The 22,408-nt window shown below is 37.1% G+C and overlaps 1 protein-coding gene across 2 annotated transcripts in view; it reads left to right on the forward strand.

Annotated features, from left to right (window-relative positions):
* The window catches only part of Pcca (propionyl-CoA carboxylase subunit alpha), a 359,349-nt gene that overhangs the window by 1,317 nt on the left and 335,624 nt on the right, over positions 1 to 22,408 (forward strand). For both annotated transcript variants that reach the window (XM_027938819.3, XM_071611620.1), the window contains exons 2-4: positions 14,190 to 14,267; positions 18,924 to 18,971; positions 19,084 to 19,152. In XM_027938819.3, coding sequence (XP_027794620.1) covers positions 14,190 to 14,267; positions 18,924 to 18,971; positions 19,084 to 19,152 — 195 coding nt within the window. The remainder of the gene's footprint in view (positions 1 to 14,189; positions 14,268 to 18,923; positions 18,972 to 19,083; positions 19,153 to 22,408) is intronic.

A 22,408-nucleotide genomic window follows, 5' to 3' on the forward strand; every position in this document is an offset into this window, starting at 1 on the left:
AGTGTCAGTTGCAGAAGGCCCACTCTGGCTGTTCTTTGTGTTGCTATATGCTGTTTGTTATTTTATTTTTTTGGTGTCTGGGATTGAACGCAGGGGTGCTTAACCACTGAGCCATATCCCCAGTCCCTTTAAAAAAGTATTTAGAAACAGGGTCTCACTAAGTTATTTAGGGCCTTCCTAGGGCTGACTTTGAACTTGTGATCCTCCTGCCTTAACCTCCCAAACCACTGCTTTACAGGAGTGCACCATTACACAGGCCCGTTTGTTCTTGAATCCTTATCGTTCTGTAATATTTTAATCTTCACTGGTTACATCAGTTCTATTGCAATTGTAAGACTTGTGTACATTTATGAAGGAGGCAGTTTGGGAAAGGTGTGTGCATGAGGTTCAGTGTGTTGCTCAGGTCACTTCATTGGGCCTTAGCTTCTTTTCAGGTCTTGTTTCTAAACATCTCTATTGAATAACTCCTGTGTTCCAATTCTAGGGCATGAATATGATTTGTTTTCTTAGAAAATTTGGTCTATTAGTAAGAGAGAAAACGCTATTGGGGAGGGGGTTTGATGTTGTAATAAAATATAGGGATTTGACCAAGTCAATACTTTCAAGTTCTCTGTCCCAAGGTACTATTCTGGTGCTTTACTTGAGTTAATGTATTTAATCTTCACAATAGCCATGTAATCCCCACTTTTAGAAGAGGAAATCAGGGCACAAAGTGTTATGTGACTCGCTCAAAGTCAGAACTAGTAAGCGGCAGACCTAGTTCTGGGTTTAGAACTCCAGAGGCAGTGCTCTTTTAGAAAATTATTTATTATTATTACTATTATTATTATTTTGTGGTGCTGGGGATGGAACCCAGAACCTTGCATGTGCTAGGCAAATACTTTTACCATGTGTCACACCCATATCCCTCAGAGCCAGTGCTCTTAATCATATTGTAAGGGAGTACTTACTTTGGGAATGAAAATTATGATAAATATTGAAGGGTGAAGTGACTTTGTAAAAAATTAATTAAAAATTTGGTTTTTGTGGTGGTGGGGATTGAACCTAAGGCCTTGTCCATGTGAGGCAAGCCCTGTACCAACTGAGCTATCTCCCCAGCCTAACTTTTTTCCCCTAGGTTAAAGAGAAGTGGTAGTGTTATACATGGGAGAACAGCAAATGGAAGGGTCCAGTGGCCAGAGATTTACAGATCTTAGAAAAGCCTATTGGGGGTGTGGTGCAGGGATGTCTTGGTGCTAGAGAAGTAGGCAGGCATCAGACTGTGGTCGGCCTTGTTGATGCTGTTACAGAAATTTAGTGTTTATCTTAGAGCAGTGGGAAGCCATTGGTGCTGAAGGTGGGAGGGATGACATTGACATTTTAGATTGAAGATGCTAAGAGGAGAAAGTTTTTACTGTAGTTACTGTTAGACACTTACTGTATAATATGTAAGCTTTGATTTTTCTTACCTGGTTTCTTCCTTTTAATGTGTCAGCAGAGTCTGCATCTTGTCTATTTTTATGGTCTTAACACAAAGTTTGACACAATAGGTGCTGCATGTCTGACAGTGGAGTAGCATTATGTTTGTGCCAGCAGAGAATTCCTTGTTGAAATAAGAAGCATCTCTGAAGTTCACTATCAGTTTAGGGAACTTGAGCTGCTGCTTAGTTCCTCTCCATGCTTCTTTTCTATGAACCTGAAATATGCTCCACTGAGTCTGTTTGAAGCAGAATCTTTTGAAGATTTTAATCCCTCCTGCTACTTCTGCAAACCTTTGGGTTGGATGAAAAGCAGACAGCTAACTTTAGACTAGTCTAGAGAATTCAGACCATTCTTTTAATCAGCTAACAGGATTTGTTTATTTTTAGGTATATGTAGAGTTAACCTTTTAAATTTTATTTGTTATAGATATCAACTTTTAAAACATATTCTGTTAAATACCTAATTGTTTCCACTGCCTGTATTCAGTGGCTGGAAAATATTGGTTTTATAGGAATTCCTACAGTTTATTGAACTTTTATATGCCTTAAGTGTTTTTCATATATTATCTATGTAGCAACTACATAAAAAAATCCCAATTTCATAGAAAAGAAAACAAAGCTCAGAGCAGTTAAATAATTTAAGGACACTATTGGTTGAGGTAGAATTTGAACCTTGGACAGTATGATTCCAAGGCCTGGCTTTTCTGATTACAAATTGTCTCTCATTTGAATGATAGTCTCACTGTGTGGTACATTCACAAAGTTTGAAAGCTTAGGTTCTCTATGTTCTTCAAAACCTATGATTCATTTCTAATCCATAAACATGGGAAAAAATGTTTTAGGCTTGTCTGAGTGCTTTAGAATTGCCTCAGGAAAATCTTTGTAACATGTTGACACATTTCTGACAGATCATTTGGGAAAATTTTTTTCCATGACTATTATAGAAACCGGTGTAATCAGATGTTTATAGACATCTGTGTATCTACATATCTACTATTTGGATTTCTTCCTGGTCTTAAGAGCTTTAGAACAGAGGTAAAAGCTGTGATAGCCTCTTTCTAAATAAGGTGGAAAATTGGTGACATTTTTGATAGTGAAGGAAAAGGAGTTATTCCAAAATTTTTTGTTGTTGTTGTTTATTTTTAAATGTGGGTAAGTCAGGAAATAGGAATGAAAAGGGGATTTGGGAAGAAAAAAACTTTTTTTTAAATATAGAAACATAGTGTTTCATCTTCAGTATTTGGTGTTACAAGCCTGTAAGAATTATGTTGAGGTGCTGGGAAGACAGGAGAATCAGTGGCTGGTTTTTGGGTCAATGATTGGAGGCAAAAGTTACAGTTGGAACATGAGCCCTGAGGCATACAGTGGGTAAATAATATTTAATTGAGTAAACACTCCCTCTTACAACACTAAATTAGGATTTGGAAGAAGGAGGAAGAGGTAATAGGATTTTGAGGAATGGGTTGAGAGGAGGTAGAGCTATTAAATGAGGGAAGAACTTTTTTTTTTTTAAATATTTATTTTTTAGTTGTAGTTGGATGCAATATCTTTATTTTATTTTTATGTGGGTCTGGCACATGCTAGGGGAGCCACAATCCCAGCCCCGAGGGAAGAACTTTTTTAAGAAATTGGATTTATTTATTTTAATTAGGTATATATGACAGCAGAATGCAGTTTGATTCATTGTACAGAATTACAGCACGACTTTTCATTTCTCTGGTTGTACATGATGTAGCATCACACCATATGTGCAGTCATACATGTACTTAGAGTTACGATGTCCATGTCATTCCACCGTCTTTCCTGCCCCTATGCCCCCTTCCCACCCCTCCCTTCCTTTGCCCTACAAGTTCCTCCATTCTCCCATGGCCTTCCCTCCCAACCCCCATTATGGATCAGCATCAACTTATTAGAGAAAACATTTGGCCTTTGGTTTTTTGGGATTGGCTTATTTTGCTTAGCATGATATTCTCCAACTCCATCCATTTACCTACAAATGCCATAATTTTATCTCTCTTAATGCTGAGTATTATTCCGTTGTGTATATATACCACAGTTTCTTTATCCATTCATCAATTGAAGGGCATCTTGGTTGCTTTCACAGTTTAGCTATTGTGAATTGAGCTGCTATAAACATTGATGTGGTGGATTTACATTTTGAAAATGTAAAATGGCTTAATGTGAGTGTGTGGGGTGGGGAAGATGGATGCAGGGAGACAAGTCATGAGGCTGTTGGAGAAGTTCAAGTTAGAGATCATGGTAACCTGTGCTAGGGTATAGCACTGGAGGTGGTGAGAACTTTGGTAAGAACTGGTCAGATGTGGGATGTATTTTGAAGCTACAGTAGTAAATGAGATAGCACTACACATTGCTTTGAACTCCTCGTGCATAGGAGTGGGGGCAGACCCGAATGGACTAATCAATAGCACTGGCACTGGTACTTTTCCAAGTCCTGTTTAGCATAAAGTTTGACCAATAGCGTTAGTACTTTTCCAAGACCAGATTTATATAATTTTTAACCAATAGCTATATAAACCTCTAGACTAATGCACTTAAAGCAAGCCCTACTTGGTCCCTTCTTGCCCTGCAGAAAGCTCTGTTTCTTTTCTTCTCACTTGAATAAATCCTACTCCTTTCACTCTTGCCTTCTGTTTATTGTCCATGGATTTCATTCTGCAAATTTCTAAGACAAGAACCTGGAAAGAAATTGGCAGTGAGCTGCTGGGGTCTTCTGCAAATTTGAAGGGCATAGCCTGCAATTCAGAGCCTCAACTCCCCAATTGATAGTAGTGGAGAAGAATCCGGGTTTGCAGGCTGCCACCCCAGAGCTTATGCCAGCAGTCATTCCCTGCTGTGAATAGCTGGTAACATTGAAATGGGCTTTCTTGGCTGTACAGGCCTGAAACTTACCAAACCCACCTGCTAGCAGAAGTGGAGAATCTAGTTTCATCTCAAACTTCAGTTTCAGTAGCACTTGCTTTTGGGTTAGGAGGGAGATATCTGGGAAGAGAAAAACCAAGAATGACTCTTCAAAGACACAAAGGGCACATGTTATATAATTTCACTAGGTGTCAAGGCCTAGGAAGAGAGAGGATAGGAATGAGTGTCAAGTTAAGGTTTTCTTTCTGGGGTGATGAAGAATGTTGTGGAATGGATAGAGATGATGGTTTCACACCTTGTGAATATATTAAAAAGCACTGAATTGTATACTTTAAAAGGGTAATTTCTATGGTATGTAAATTACATCACAATAAATAAGAATGACTCAAGTCAATTTCCTGAGATCCTGGGTTTGATAATGTCTTAGAGATAGGAAGGCTGATGCTTGGGAAAGAGGGAAGATCAAAATAATAGTTATGGCTGGCCAGTGGGGCACACCTATAATCCCAGCTACTTGGGAGGCTGAGGTAGGAGGATCCCAAGTTCTAGGCCAGCTGGGCAATTTAGCTAGACTTTGTCCCAAAGTTAAAAATAAAAAGGGCTGGGGATGTAGCTCGGTGATAGAGTACTCCTGGCTTCAATTCCCAGTACCGTATGTACACACACACAAAGACTATAGTTTATATTAAAATAATTGTTTTGAAGCACTGTACAGATTTAATGCAATTCCAATCAAAATCCCAATGACATTCCTCATAGAAATAGAAAAAGCAGTCATGAAATTCATCTGGGAAAATAAGAGATCCAGAATTGCTAAAGCAATCCTTAGCAAGAAGAGTGAAGCAGGTGGCATCACTATACCAGACCTTAACTATAGTTATACAGAGCAATAGTAACAAAAACAGCATAGTATTGGCACCAAAATAGACTGGTTGACCAATGGTACAGAATAGAGGACACAGAGACAAACCCACACAAATACAGTTATCTTGTATTAGACAAAGGAGCCAAAAAAACATACATTGGAGAAAGGATAGCCTCTTTAACAAATGGTGTTGGGAAAACTGGAAATCCATATGCAACAAAATGAAATTAAGCCCCATTCTCTCACCATGCACAAGACTTAACTCAAAGTGGATCAAGGACCTAGGAATTAAACCAGAAACCCTGCCCTAATAGAAGAAAAAGTAGGCCCAAATCTTCATCGTGTTCAATTAGGCCCGATTTCCTTAATAAGACTCTTATAGCACAAGAAATAAAATCAAGAATCAATAAATGGGATGGACTCAAACTAAAAAGCTTCTTTTCAGCAGAAGAAATAATCAGTGAGATGAAGAGAGAGCCTATAGAATGGGAGCAAATTTTTATCAAACACATAGAGCACTAGTCTCTAAGATGTATAAAGAACTCAAAACTCTAACACCAAAAAAATAAATGACCCAATCAATAAATGGGCCAAGGAACTGAACAGATACTTCTCAGAAGATGATGTACAATCAATCAACAAATATATGAAAAAATGTTCAACATCTCTAGCAATTAGAGAAATGCAAATCAGTGAGAATGGCAGCTATTAAGAATACAAACAACAGTAAGTGTTGGTGAGAATGTGGGGAGAAAGGCACACTCGTACATTGCTGATGGGACTGCAAATTGGTGCAACCACTATGGAAAGCAGAATGGAGATTCCTTGGAAAACTTGGAATGGAAACCCCATTTAACCCAGCTGTCCCACTTCTCGGTTTATACCCAAAGCACTTAAAAACAGCATACTATAGAAATGCAGCCACATCAGTGTTTATAGCTGCACAATTCACAATAGCTAAATTGTGGAACCAACCTGGATGCTCTTCAGTAGATGAATGGATAATGAAACTGTGAGATTATATATATATATTTTAATGGAATATTACTCAACATTAAAAGAGAATAAAAATCATGGCATTGGATAATATTATGCTAAGTGAGGTAAGCCAATCCCCAAAAACCAAATGCTGAATGTTTTCTCTGATATGAGGATGCTGATCCATAATGGGGGTTGGTGGGGAGCATGGGAGGAATGGAGGAACTTTAGATAGGGCAAAGGGAAGGGAGAGGAAGGGAGCGGGCAGGTGGTAGGAAAGATGGCGGAATGAGAATGGATATTATTACCCCAAGTGCATATATGAAGAAGTGAATGGTGTGACTCCACTTTGTGTATAACCAGAGACATGAAAAATTGTGCTCTATATGTGTCTTATGAATTGAAATGCATTCTGCTATTATATATAACAAATTAGAATAAATAAATAAATTTAAAATAATAATTGTTTGGATTGCATTTATGAAACACAGAGAGTTGTAGTTTTCTTATTTGTTGTATGTCTGATCACATAATTGGTGCAGAACAGGGCAAATGGTGAGAACCCAACATTCTCAGGTTGATGGAGGATTTTGGGTTGTTGAAAATGAAAATTGTTCTGGGGAGGTGGGGTGGTCAGGTACCTGGCTTTTGTGAAGGTGGCCTCAAGAGGAGTGAAGGGGGTGGGAAGCTAAGCCAGGAGGGCTTCCCAGCTGGAGACCACTGTTCTGTTGCAGGGGTGCTCTAGGGCCCAGGTTCTCAAAGCATGGTATCCCAGCCAGCAGCACCAGCACCAGAACTTCTTAGAAATGCCCCTTCTTTAGCCCCATTGGAAGACCCACAGAAACAGAAGATCTAGGGTGGAACCCAGCAATCTGTTTTCCAAGCCCTCCAGGTGATTCTAGTTTAAAAAAATACTGTATAAGGTGAGCTGCACATGTAATTAGATTTCTTCTAGCATTCATATTGATAAAATTAACAGCACATTATCTTTAACTTAACATATTCAGATTTTTATTTCAACATGTAAAAATTTACATATGAGGTCTTTTACATTTTTTTTCAGTGTCAAAGGAAAAGAAATACAGAACTTTAAAGATATGAATTGGTAGCTGGTTGCAGTGGCACACGCCTATAATCCCAGCAGCTTGCGAGGCTGAGGCAGGAGCATCTTGAGCTCAAATCCAGCATCAGCATCTTAGGGCAGCCCTATGCAACTTAGTGAGAACCTGTCTCAAAATAAAACATGAGGACTGGGGTTGTGGCTCACTGGTAAAGCACTTGCCTAGCATGTGTGAGGCACTGGGTTCGATTCTCAGCACCACATATAAATAAATGAATAAAATAAAGGTCCATCAACATTTAAAAAAAAAAAATATATATATATATATAAAAACATAAAAAGGGTTGGGATGTGGGTTAGTGGTAAAGTGCCCCTGGGTTAAATCCCCAACACCCCACCCCAAATAAATAAAAATAATAAATAAATACATAAATAAATAAAATAAAAAATAAAGATTTTAATTGGTTTTATTTTCCATTCTAGAACTGGGCAACACTTCATGCCATAAAATTAAAAAAAAGTGTTTGAAGGAACTGAGGAGAGGAAGTTGGTTTTAGAGAAAGAAAAGGGGTGGAGAAAGAACAAGCAGGAATGAAGAAGAAATTGGTCATTTCAAAGTTGTAAGGCATAGATAGGGAGAAAGAACAATGGAAAATGCCTAATCAGTTAACATCAGATTACTTCAGGTCCTTTTTTTTTTTTTTTGAGAAAGGATTAATTCCAGAGACTTATCATGTCAATTAAAACTGGCCTATTTGTGAAACTCAACTGTTCTCTCTCTAATGCTGATCTCTGTAAAGATCGGATAAACAGCTTAGTTGAGTGCAAACCTTTGGCATGAGTGTCTCTTTTAGTCTGCGCCATGGGGCCTAGTGTAGGAACTTAGTCCAGAATAATGGCCTCTGAGTTTTTTCTTTTCTTCTTTTTGGTATTGGAGATTGACTCCAAGGGGGCTTAACCACCGAGCAACATCCCTGGGCCCCATTTTTTTAAAAATGTTTTTTTAGTTGTAGATGGACACAAAACCTTTATTTAATTTATTTATTTTTATGTGGTGCTGAGGATCGAACCTAGGACTTCCCATGTGTAAGGGGAGCGCTCTGCCACTGAGTCACAACCCCAGCCTTTTTTTTTTTTTTTTGAGACAGAGTTGATTAGGACCTTGCTAAGTTGATGAGGCTGGCCTGGAACTTGAGGTCCTCCTGCCTCAGCCTCCTGAATTGCTTGGATTACAGGTATGCACAACCATGTCTGGCTAACCTGTGGTTTTCATTTAACACCTACAAAATCTGGTGTGGCATTTACTCTTATAGCCCATTTGAATTTGGACTATTTGGAGTTAGTCCCATTTCAAGTGCTTAGGAGCCACAAGTGGCCAGTGACTGCCAAATTGCAGTTCTAGAGCACAGATTGGGCTCTGGAGTTGGTTCCACCTTGGAGTGAAGGCACTGACCTTTTGAACCCTGTGCTAGTTCTTTGCTGTAGGCTGGGAGAGGGTTTTCAGTCTTGATGGAGAACTCCTATGTAGTAGAGGAAAATGGTCTTAGGGAGCAGTGTGAGCCATTTGTCCTCAGCACAGCAGCAGGGAGATGCCATACTACTGTGTGAGGGGTCTGCATGGGCAGCCACAGTGTCTGCTAGGAGGAGTGGCCAGGCTGGGAGGCAGAGCCTGGACAGTCTTGGGATTTGACTGTCCTGAAGGTGGTGTTCCCTATGGCTTTGGCAGCCAGTGAAGACCAGTCAACGTCTGTTTAAAAGACAAACTATACTGTAGTGACAACCTCACTCCCTCCTGTGTCTTTAGAGGGCATTACCTTAGAAGGTCCCTTTGGTCTGTTAAAATGCTGAAATCAATATTCAACCGATGGTTCTGAGCATGGAAGCCAGGACCTTCCTTCACCTGGAAGTTTAGAGCTGCAGTGTTAGCTTGTGGTCACCTTGGTAAGGTCATCTTATGGCTCCATTAACTTGCAGTTTTGAGGACAGGTTCCTTCTTGGAATTGACGTGTCCATAGAATTATTTTAGTATCATTCACCTGAAGGCCACTGTGGCTATGTCAAGAGCTATAGTAGTTTGGGTTTTGGCAGAACTAATGCTTCAATTGTTCTTTAAGATAACTGTAAGTGGATTTACCAGTTTTGCCTGTGATATGGCCATGTGTTGAATGTGGGACATCCTGGGCCCAGATGCTGTTTTATCATATCAAAGAATGTTTGTTTCCCTGCTTGCAGTGACTAGAAGACATGGATCCATTTTGTCTAAAAATTGTACCATTTCTCTCATCTTTTGGTTAACAGTTATTGAATGATGACTATAACACACATGCACCTGTGCTAGGCATTTTATACATTCTTATTTAGTCCTCATAATGGCATTATGACCTAGGTAAGTGCTATTACTATCCCCATTTGCAAATGGGTGAATTTTCCTGTATACCTAAGAAGTGCCAGAATCAAGATTCTAATTTAGATTAGAATTTGAGTCTAGGCCAGAGTTTTTTTTTTTTTTTAATTTTAATTTTTTAGTTGTAGGTGGATACACAATATCTTTATTTCATTTCTATGTGGTGCTGAGGATAGAACCCAGTGCCTCACACATCCTAGGCGAGCATTCTACCACTGAGCCACCACCCAGTCCTAGGCCAGAGTTCTTGATGACTCCTTTCTGCTAATGGTAACTCACCAATGGCTGTGATATAATTTTAAGAAAGAAGGGGAAGGCTGACTACTCCTGTTTGGTTTTTGTGTATATCTTACCTTCCTACACTACCCTCCCCCACTTTGTTTGTAAAAAAACTCATTTGATCCTCTTAACAACCTTTCTTGTGAAACAGGTGGAGGCTGGGGCCCAGAGGAGTGATTTGCTGCTTGTCTCTCAGCTATGAAGCTGTGGAACTGAGTCAGCCCAGGTCTTGAGATGGGGGTCTTGCCACTTTCATTGCCATCCTGTTAGCAGGCCTTTCTCTACTAAGTGTGGAAAATACAGGAAGTTGTCCAAGGCAGGAATCCTTGGCAGTATGTTTTTGGGAGAACCGTTTCCACACCTTGGCATTTCTCCTCTATGACAGGCTTACAGGTTGTTATAAACAGAGTTGATTTAAGTTTTTTTCTCAGAACTTTGTTGCTAGAAATTAAATGAATTTTGGACTGGGCTTGTAACCAGTTTCTTACATACTTAACAAAAACAACAAATGTTTAAAATTCTGTGTAGAGGTCTAGATCAACAGATTTTTACTAACTTGTTCCTTGCATTTTAAAAATAAAATTTTATGTTCTGGTTTTACCAGAATTATCTAATTTTTGACCCATCATCTTTTTCTTCTCCTTCCCTTTCACTGCAGATTGAACCCATGGGCTTTCTACCTCCCAGCTACATCCCTAGCCAGCTATTTATTTATTTAGAGATAGGGTCTTGCTAAGTTGCTGAGGCTGGCCTCAAACTTGTATCGATTCTCCTTTTTAAGCTTCCATTAAGATCAGCCTGGAGTAAACAAAAGAAAGAGCGTTTATGGGGCTGACTCTAGGTAGTTCTGACTCTGGTGAGGGCTCAAACTCTTGCTAATCAGAAGCATCCATTCCTTTTAAAACTTTGGGCCACATAATTGCAAATTCACGTGTACATGGGCTATATACTTCCTTTTTTGATAATGGCAGCAAAATGTGTTGTGTATTAGATCTTCAGAATCAAATATTTTCAAATAATAATAAAAAGATTCCCAAAACATTTTTGCTCAATTAGGGATACTGGTACATCGTCTTCTGTGTTTTGGCCAGGTATGACTTGGAATAGATTTGATTGCATTTTAAGAACTGTGTGGTATAGAAACTTTTCAGTCTAGTTTTATATTATTGACACTTTTCTATAAGTAAATATATTTAGATTCAGCTGATCCAAATATTCCTCAGAATTTGGTTACTTAAAAAATTCTGAATTGTTTTGGGTTAGAAACTCTTCTGTGGCCAAGGTTTAATTTAATTTAGTTCATTCTTCATGAACTAAAGAGCCTATACAACCTGACGTGTTTATTCTGCAAGTTATCTGGAAACTGAATGTGAAATTCATACTTATCAAAATTAATGATATTAGCTCTATTTCTGCATTTTTTTTCTTTCATATTTCCGAATAGTTCAGCAGTGAGATCAGTGTTACAATTATCTTGGCCCCCAGTAAGTCCTCCAGTGCTCTTGTACAGGTGTGCTAAGGTCTTGGTTTTTGAATAAAAGTGGTTTAGGTCCGTAAGGGACCTTGGAGAAAAGCCATTTGAGCTTTTACTTAGCAGAGAGCAGAGAGTTCCAAGTGGGTTGCTTGCTCAAGTCACAGGGGTAGTGAGGTTGAACCTGGTGAGTGTGATTCCTCTCTGGAGTTCTTTCTCACATGGCGATCTGCTTTCCTGGTTGTTCCTTCACCCAAGCAAAGGCATCACTGTTTATTTTCATTTTCCAAAGAGAATTAGAATGCTGAAAATGTCCAGATTGTATTTTCTCTCTTGAAGACTCACATTTGGTTTCTGCCATCAGGAATCAGTTATACCCTTTGTTAGTGATTAAACACACATGAGTTTGCTTTTTGTAAAAGAATATGTTGACATGTTACTGAATAGACCATTTTGTGGCTACAATGTTAGGGTGAATTAGTGAGAGTGCAAAACTCTTGCTGTCCCATTTTACAAAACTGATAGAAAGCTGGCGAGTTATTAACTTGTGAAACTTTTCTAGTGCTGCTTTATAGCAGCACAAGTGTTGAAAAATTCCCAGGTAGTTTTTGCTTCTCATTATTCCTAGGGTTTGTTTTTGGCATTGGTTGAGGCTATAAACACATAATTTTTTTGGGGGGGAAAGACTGTTATCTTTATGTTATTAAGTTTGCTGTAACAGTCAAGTTTCTAAATTATGCCTATTCTGTAGTGGGCAGAAGATTGAATTTTTAGTTGAAAATACAGAGAGTGGTGAGGCCCTTTTGATGGTCAATTTTATAAAACTCCATATCTTCCAGTAGACATTAATGTCAGTGTGGGAGGTGCCATTATTTTTATTATCATGTAAGAGAAAATACTTCCAGAAGCTTTTAACAAATCACGTTAAATCTTGTAACCATTAAAGGCCATCCCTGTGATCTTTGAAAAATTGAAATGTTTGGGATTCAATTTCCTCATGAAATTGGGGATAACACTCTTTTAACTCATGGGGATGCTTGAAGGAATATATGAGACAATCTTGGTCTTTAATAGGGACCAATTAACAATGAACAGTTAATTTTCTTCCCATTCTAAGTTCATTATTATTCCTTTTTACTTGGTAGTGTAAAGGCTTTATTTTATACACTGTGTCTTTCATGTCTATTACCTTTACTTTTGTATAGAGATTATATTTTGCAAAAAATGAAAAATAAAATGAAAAGAAAAAAAGAAGAGATTATATTGTACAACTTGAGTCTTAATATTCTTTAAAAATAATTGTATATATCTTTGGAGTTCATTTAAAAATGTTACTATAAGAACATTTTGTTTCTTATTTGAGTGATTTCCCTTGTAGAAAGTTGTAAGAGGTAATACTTGTTGGCTTTTCCTGATTTTTTTTTTTAAATTTCCAGTAGCAGGGATTGAACCCAGCTCATGCTAAGCAAGTGCTCTGCCACTGAGCTACACATCTGGTCCTCTTTATTTTGAGACAGAGTCTTGCTAAGTTGGCCAGGCTGGCCTAAAACTTGAGATTGTCCTGCCTCAGCCTTCTGAGTAGCTGAGATTACAGACATGCACCAACATGCCTGGCTTTTTTTTTTTTTTTTTCATTTTGGGGTCTGGCTTTCAAAGTGATTACTGGCTAATCAATTTTTTTAAACCTTGATTACAATTTTTTTTGGGGGGTACAGGGGATTGAACTCAGGTGCACTCGATCACTGAGCCACATTTTGTATTTTACTTAGAGACAGGGTCTCACTGAGTTGCTTAGTGCCTCACTTTTGGTGAGGCTGGCTTTGAACTGGTGATCCTCCTGCCTTAGCCTCCCAAGCCCCTGGGATCACAGGCATGTGCCACTGCCCCCAGTCCTTGATTACAATTTTTATTAGTCATTTTTTAAGGCTGAAAGCGTTAAGATATGCTTTCTCTGCAAACAATAAATTAGAAGTAAACCTGATTATTAGTATTACTTTTATATTTTTATCAATAAAATCACTTTTGTGTAAGAAAAAACAAAATAAGAAGTCATGCTGAAGACACTGGCATATTAAAAACATTTTATTACTTTCTGGTCACTGATGAACGTGAAGCTCCTTGAAGCCAAGACTGGTATTTTGTAAAGTTCTTTATGGTATGTGACATTTCTCACCTTGCTCTGTGAGTCCATGTTTGGAAAGTCCTTTCTTCAGATTTGCTTAGTTCATTGGCTTATATACTTCTTTGGAGGTTTTTTTTTTTTTTTTTTTTTAATACTAGGGATTGACCACAGAGGTGTTTTACCACTAAGCCACATCTCCAGCCCTTTTTGTTTTTTATTTATTATATTATATTTTATTTTTTTGTGGTGTTGGGGATTGATTCCAGGGCCTTGTGTATGCAAGGCAAGCATTCTACCAACGGAGCTATATCCCCAGCCCCTGTTTTTTATTTTGAGACAGAGTCTCACTGAGTTGTTTAGGGCCTCACTAAGTTGCTGAGACTGGCCTCAAACCTGTTATCCTCCTGCCTCAACCTCCTGAGTCACTGGGCTTACACATGTACAGCACCATGCTTAAATTTTGATGCCTTTGGTTTCATTTGTGTAAAGGGGATGATTCTGTAGTTACAATTTCCCTTCTATAATTATGGTGTACTGCTAATAATTACATATAGTGGCTGATAAAACATTGTAGCTAGAAGAAAACTGAAAGAAGTACTCTGAAAGAAATATTTCAAAACCCATTTAAGCATCTAATTTATTTCATTTTCTTTCTTTCTTTTTTCAATAGCATGCTCCACACTATTCAGAACGGTGCTTAATAGTGTCCCGTTGTCTCAGTTCAGTGGGATATGATCCTAATGAAAAAGTAAGTATTTAAAAAATAATCTTAACAGCTAAGTTTTTCTATGTTCAGTGGGGCAGATTAAACTTTAATAATATTGTACAATTATTTATTGCTTTATCATCATAAGTTTTACAGATTCTCAATCTGTGTTCTTCTTTTCATTGTGGGCCACAGCCTGAGTCCTTTAATTTTGTCTTTGAATCTATACCAAAACTTGAATACATTGGTAATATATTTCCTTTGTTTTTAGGAGAATAAGTAGATATCATTCTTTGTTAAAGACTGGGCACTTGCAAGATTTTGTTCAAATTATTGAAGTTTTTGTTTCAATTATTAATATTTATGACTCATTTGGATTGAGGGCAATTAGGCATATTGAAAATTTTGGGACAGGGTAATTCCAACTAAAATCTTGGTATATGACAATGTTTGAGCCTTGTAATAGGAGAGAGAAAGAGATTAGAAGTGGTGATGGGAAATAAAACATGTTTTAGTCGTGATGTAGTCTTCAAAGAGGGCAGAAAATTTTGGTCAAGAAGAGATTTTTCAAGGTAAATGTCATTGAAGTGTAACTGCTGTGAATGATTAATTAAGAGTACCATATTACTGAATTGCACAGAACTACTTTGCAGATTCTTTTGAATCTGAAGATTTGAAAGAAGAGGAGTCTACATTTTTGCCATTCAATAGAAATATAATGCAGGGGTGGGGTGGGGTGTGGTGTGTAGCTCAGTGGTAGAGTGTTTGCCTTGGGTTGTATGCACAAGGTCCCGGGTTCAATCCCCAATGCCACAAAACTGACAAAAAAGAAATAGAATTTGAGGTACAATGGCAGGAAAAATATAAATTCAAATTTTCTATTTGCTATATTATGAAAATAAATAGGTAAAATTAATTTTAATATATTTATTTAACACCTAAAATGTTATCTCCACATATAACCAATATAAAAAGAATTAATGAACTGGGTATGCACGCCTGTGATCCCAGCAACTTGCTCCCAGGCTGAGGCAGGAGGATGGCAAGTTTGAGGCCAGACTTGGCAACTTAGCAAGACCCTGTCTCAAAAAATAAAAAGGGCTGGAGATGTAGCTCAGTGTTAAAGAATCCCTAGATTCAATCCCAATTAACGCTCCCCCCCCCCCCCCGCAATAAACTAAAAAAACACTTTAGATTTTGTTTTTGAATGAAGTCTTCTAAATCTAGTGAATCTTTTTGTACTTTTCTGGAACATCTCAGTTTGGCAACATTTAAAGATCTCTAGTTCATGTGGACAGTACAGGTTTTCATAGATTAGCTATGAGTGAAATTTTGCTGTTATGAAATCTATAGTTTGATTTAAAAACTTTACCACAGACAATTTGCTTTGGAGTTCATGTGTACATATGTTTGTGCACACAGTGGACCACCTCCTCCAGCCACTCCCTGTCTGCCTGTAGTTTTCCCATTTGTAAAATGGGGATATTATCAAAACTGACTTCATAGACTTTTTTTTTTAATCTTTTAGATTAATGAATTACTTTTTTTCATACAATATAAAGAGAATTATAACCATTATCTGATAAGTGAAATAATTCACAGAAGGGTTTGCCACAGTGGCTGCTTTATAGAAAGCACACGGCCTAAATGTTGCTGCTTAATATTACCCTTAACAATTCAGTTTTGCACATTTGAATTCTGAGGCTCCAAACCCCTTGATAGGAAGCACTGGTGCATTCTCAAGCCTCTCTTTCCCAGAGCTGATGGGCTTGCCCATTGCGCTGTGGCCTTTCTCAGAAGTATCCAGCAAGTGACTCGGGGTCTGGAGTTCTGCTGTCACTCCTTCCCCAAGTACCCAATGGAGCAGGCCAGCTCAGTCCTTCTCCAGGTTTCTGGATGAAGTGCCAGCTGTGCATTTAGACCCCAGCAATGAGGATCTAAGTACAGGGAAGGAAGAAAAAGAAGTGGGGGTGGGTACAGAGACATTGCATGAAAAAGATCTCAAGAAATCTCAGGAGACTTTGCACCACAGACTGCATCATTTGTACAGTGAAGAGCAGATGCTGTGGGTTCCCCTGCATCTCTTCCTATACCCAGAAGCCCCTCTGTCTTTAGGAATTTAAACTTCTGGTTTATATTTGTGGTTTTCATTTTCTTTTTCCTCAGAATGTCTTTGGGGTGTCTTCATGTAACTCCACATGTAGAATGAAGTCCTGGCTTTTAAGTGGAATTTTTGTCCATCATCTGCCTTTTTGTCCCCCAGGTTTATCTGGACAGTTCCCCATACATGTTGTGTTTTGAGCTGTAGAAAAATGCCTTGTAGTTATTTGTTGTCGTCCTCTTCCTTCGGTGTCACTTTCTTCACACATCCTGCCCATGCTCTCCCTTCTCTGTACCCAGCATCCTGGGCACAGCTTCAGTGTAGCACTTAACATGATTTGTTGTGATTGTGTCATATTGTCCACTGAAGTCATCAAGCATAGTTGATATTTACTTGTAACTGACGCGGAGGGGGAGTTTTAAAGTTGATTTAACTTGATCGGCATGTATGTCCTTGGATATGCGTGGTCTATCTGGAAGAATATACAGGAGACTAGTAAGAGCAGGAAACTGGAGTGCTTTTAAAATTCTGAACCATATGTTTCTTGATTTATTTAAAAGAAAATTTTTATGTAGAGAAGATTAATATGTGTTTGAGTTTGTACACTAATTGGTAATATATTAATAGCTTTGAGTAGAGACGATGTGTCAGGTGCAAACACATATTTTTGTTACTGGGAATTGAACTCAGCGGCACTTTGCTACTTACCCAGTTCTTTTTATTTTTTATTTTGAGACAGGGTCTTGCTAAGTTACTTGCTAAGTCGCACAGGCTGGCCTTGAACTGTGATCTTTCTGTTTCAGCCTCCTGAGTTGCTAGGATTACAAATGTGTACCTCCATGCCCAGCCAAATATTTGCTTTGATACAATTTTTCCTGATTAGTCAGGGGCATACTCCTAGATTCCTAACAGTCTGGCATGTGGTTCCGTGCAGTAGAATAACAATACCTGTAGCTAATACTTGTTGAGTATATATTATGTGCTAGGCACTGTCCTGGGTACTTTCAGGGTGTTAATTTGTATAATTCTCATGACCTCTTATGGCAGATACTCTTATCCTCATTGGTATATCAAATGAGGGACAAGAAGTAGATAACTTGCCCACGGAAGAACATTCAAGAAGAACACGTGGGAGTTCTGGGGTTTTTCAGCCTGGATAATTTGGCTCCAACTGACTCCTAACCACTAGTTCTGCCTTCTGAACAGAAAGCAGAATGGGATTCTTCCTTAATCCTTGTAATTGGTCATACATATTTGCTTTAATGCCTCAGAATTCAAATGTGCTTAACGTGTAATTTACAGGAATGCTGTCTGCAGTGCTCTTATCAGATGTAGTTGTTTAATGCTTCATAAAATTTCACAGTTTTAAATGCGGTTCGAGGAAGTGTAAGCATTGTTTTCTAGGACTGTGCCTCCTGTTTAACAGGGATTTACTGTGACCATTTGGATAGGAAGTTTTACAGAAGTCTCAGGCCTGAGGTGAAAGCAGGTTATTTTAAGGGTCTCTATGGTTCCGGGTTCTGTCACATCGAGAGCTTGCTAGTTTACAACAGCAGCTAGTCTCAGGTTGGTGAAATGAACCATGTATGAGGTGAAGGTCAGACCAAGAGTTTGAAAGCCTTTTCCATTCTGAGATTCCGGACTTTCCCTGTGGGTTAACATGGTGCTTTAAGTTATAGAAGAGTAATATTTTAGAAGATCACGTAGAACTTTAACTCTTCTTTTAGAAATATAAAACATTTTTATGGTTCTCTCTACTAAACTTAAAACATTTCACTGACCCATGAATAATTATGTACATATGTGCATTGCATCCATATTACTCCTAATTGTGTGTTTTCTTCCCTTCTTCCTTCCTTCCTTCCGTTTTTTTTCTCTGTGTTAAGGATTGGGGATGGAATCCAGGCCTTGCTCATGGTGGGCAAGTGCTCTACCATTGAGCTATATTCCTTGCCAATTGTGTGTTTTCTAAAAAAGAGATCAGTCAGCACAATTTTAGAGTTGGAAGAAAGCCTTATGGGATACTTATTCATTAGTGTACTATCAGTTTATGTATATGGAAGTTAAGAAATTGCTTAAGCCAAGGTCATCAGTAGCAAAGCTGGGCTTGAGACTTAGGTCTCCAGATACACACCAGAAGCATTTTTCTTATCATTTGATTTTAGCTGCTTCAAAATGTGATGATTATTCAGACTTAACACTGAATTCAAATGGTATGACCTAGTTGGTCTGGACATCTTTGGATATAAGCACAAAACAACTCAGGATGCTTAGGACTTCCCAGACTTTATAAAATAAAATTTAAAATAAAAATTTTAAGCATTTTTGAGTTAAAAGTTTTTTAGTTTTTTAAAGTATCATTTGAAGATTTGCTTTTGTTAAGAAAGTTTATTTCCACTTAAAAATAAAGTAACCTAGTCAAGTCATGCTATAACAAAGTAATTAAGGTCAGATGATTTTAGTTATTTCTTGGTTTTAAGTGCACATATTATCCTAGAAAGTCAATGTTTCCTAGAATAATGTCCATTGTTGATTATGGAAAAAACTTGATGTTTTCTGGTCTCAAACAATTTTACCATTTTTTCCTTCTTTTTCAGACTTTTGATAAAATACTTATTGCTAATAGAGGAGAAATTGCATGTAGGGTGAGTAGAATTTGAATTCTCTTTTCCATTTTACTCAATGAAATTTATTATTGTTAAATCCCTTTAAATATGAATTACTATAAATTAGATAACATTCATGTATTTTAAATAGGTTATTAAAACTTGTAAGAAGATGGGCATTAAGACGGTTGCCATCCACAGTGATGTTGATGCTAGTTCTGTAAGTATATTTTAGTTTAAATCTGAACTTAATTTTGAGTTACATACAACAAAAATGAAAGCTATTCTATTTTTTCTTGGCCTCAAAAATGCATATTTTAAAACTTAATTGTTCACTGTTATATTAAGTAAAATGGAAGTGTCATAATGTCATCTCTGTGTGTCCTAATTCTTTGTTTTTAAAGCTTAAAAACCAAGAATAGACTAAAAAATTGCAAAGCTATTGCTGGTCAGCAAGTAGATTTAAGCAAAGCATGAGAAAGTTAGATGGAAGATTAATGAACTGTTTACACAATGCTCCCTTATGAAAGCACGTTTCCCCAGCATAACTCCAGTGTCACTAAGGGAATGCTGTGGTTGTTTAACCTTTCCTAAATGGCTGATGTGTTCAGCTGAAAGTTGATAAATGAGAGATAGGCTGATGCTAATTGGACATGAACAAAAGAAGGTATAGCATAAAGCAATGAATGATATATAATTTTATCTGGCATTTTTAACACAGCAGGCATTTTTTAGCTGTAATGAACTATGAATGAATAGAAAAAAAATCCCATGGGAAAAGAATGTAAATTATTGGAACTTTATGGAATGAAATATAAGTAGTTGTACTTTAATGTGAGTTGCTATTTTTCAAAAGTGTGCTTTTGATAACCAGACCTTTTGTTAATGTTAGCTTTTATAATATAGTAATTTAATACAGTTTTCAAGTTTTGTGATCTTTAAATTTTTGTTTTATCCAGAATTATGTTGTTGATTTTTGTCTTATTGTAATTCTTCTCCTTTTTAAGAAATAAAATGGAAATAACTACAAACTAATTTACCGAAAATAAATGCTAAGTATATAATTTATTTGGCACCTGCATTTAAAATATCTATCTTTTAATGAAAAGTAATGGAACATTTTGCATATGTATTGTTTGATATTCTTTTTTTTTAACATTTGATTGTGGCTTCTTTGCAAAAAATCGTTTAAACTATGATGGCTTTAATGGTAATTTACGTTCCTCAGATATTCATCAAATAATGAGAAAACTGTTACTTTTATTAATCTGTTTCTTGATTGGTAAATTAAGGTATTTATTAACAGCAAATTCCTATAGGGAAAAATTTTGTTAAAGTCAACATCAAGCTAGTAATAGATTTAAAATTCATATTTTTCCTCTTATGTTTATTATCAGTGTATTAGCTTATGGGATATTTTCATCTATGGATAAATTGAGAGAAAAAAATGTTTGAATTGTAGGCACTGTTTTATTTCAAGACTAACAGGGACCTTTTGTTTATTACTTTTCCATATTAAAATGTAGTTAATTCTCTATGCTATGTTCTCTTGGAAGTGACTATTATATGGATAGTTAAAAATCATTGACATTTTTTTTTTTCTTTCACACTTACATTTCAGTGTTGGTGCTGTAGAATAATCTGTAATCTGTAGTATCTTCTGCAAAGTGTTGTCCCAAATAGCATTGCCAACTTTCCCATTCTTACATTTCTAGCTTTAGACAAATTCTTACATTCTGATTTAGACAAATTATTTTTCAGATTCTGTAAAAGCTAGTTTCAAAAGAGTTACTGTAAGTTTTTTATCTTTCTTATGCATGCCTTTCCCAAAGCAGATGTGGGAATTTTCTATTTTAAAGAAATTTGAGGCTGAAACTAATAGTAGATCAAGAATTATAATATATGATTTAGAATATGATTTCCCAGGCTCCATAGTAGAAGTACTGCATTCTCTGTCAAAACTCAACAGTATGGTCAAATCAGAGAAAGGCATTTGGTTTCTGCTTCAGTGGCAAGAAGGCAGAAAAGGTGAATTTCTTTAATAATATTTTTCCTTCTTCAACACTTGATCACGGAGGTTTCTATCATATCTAATCAGCTTTACAAGATCAGTAATATGAACAAGCCATGCTGTTCAAATGTTATCGTTAGGATGTTTGTCATTAAGAAGTGGGAATTTATGGAACCAACCTAGATGCCCTTCAATAGACGAATGGATAAAAAAAATGTGGCATTTATACACAATGGAGTATTACTCTGCATTAAAAAATGACAAAATCATAGAATTTGCAGGGAAATGGATGGCATTAGAGCAGATTATGCTAAGTGAAGCTAGCCAATCCCTAAAAAACAAATGCCAAATGTCTTCTTTGATATAAGGAGAGTAACTAAGAACAGAGTAGGGACGAAGAGCAGGAGAAGAAGATTAACATTAAACAGGGATGAGAGGTGGGAGGGAAAGGGAGAGAGAAGGGAAATTGCATGGAAATGGAAGGAGACCCTCAGGGTTATACAAAAGTACATACAAGAGGAAGTGAGGGGAAAGGGAAAAATAATACAAGAGGGAGAAATGAATGACAGTAGAGAGGGTAGAGAGAGAAGAGGGGAGGGGAGGGGAGGGGGGATAGTAGAGGATAGGAAAGGCAGCAGAACACAACAGACACTAGTATGGCAATATGTAAATCAATGGATGTGTAACTGATGTGATTCTGCAATCTGTATATGGGGTAAAAATGGGAGTTCATAACCCACTTGAATCAAAGTGTGAAATATGATATATCAAGAACTATGTAATGTTTTGAACAACCAACAATAAAAAAAAATAAATGTAACTTGGAGTTAAAAAGTTACATACTTTATATGTTGACTTCATAAATTGAAATGTAATTATTTATTGTAGTAGGGAAATATTACAAAACTTGACTGTGAAAGTTATTAATTTTTTGTTAAAGCAACTAATTTTTAGTTAACCAGGGAAAAATGTTAAGCTACTACTCAAGTAATACATCATACAAACAGGTAAAGCCAGTTGCAGAAATTGATGTTAATGGAAAAGTCTTCTTGAAAATGATTGTGTAGTTCTTCTGTCAGACCCTCCCTTCAGTGGATTCTTCAAAATTGTCTTTAGGATTCTTGGCTCTTTGTTCTTCCATATGATTTTAGAATGAGCTCCCAGAGTTATCCCATCCCAACTGAATTTTTAGTGTCTTTTTTTAAATTTATTTTTTAAATTTTAATTTGTTATACATGACAGCAGAATGCATTACAATTCATATTACATACATAGAGCACAATTTTTCATATCTAGTTGTATACAAAGTAAAGTCACAGCATTTGTGTCTTTATACATGTACTTTGGGTAGTGATATCCATCTCATTCCACCGTCTTTCCTACTCCCATGCCCCATTCCTTCTCCTCCCCTCCCCTCCGCCCTATCTGGAGTTCATGTAATCCTCCCTTGCCCCCCTCCCCAACC

Source organism: Marmota flaviventris, chromosome 4 (assembly GCF_047511675.1).
Source record: "Marmota flaviventris isolate mMarFla1 chromosome 4, mMarFla1.hap1, whole genome shotgun sequence".
Classification (NCBI taxonomy): Eukaryota; Metazoa; Chordata; class Mammalia; order Rodentia; family Sciuridae; genus Marmota; species Marmota flaviventris.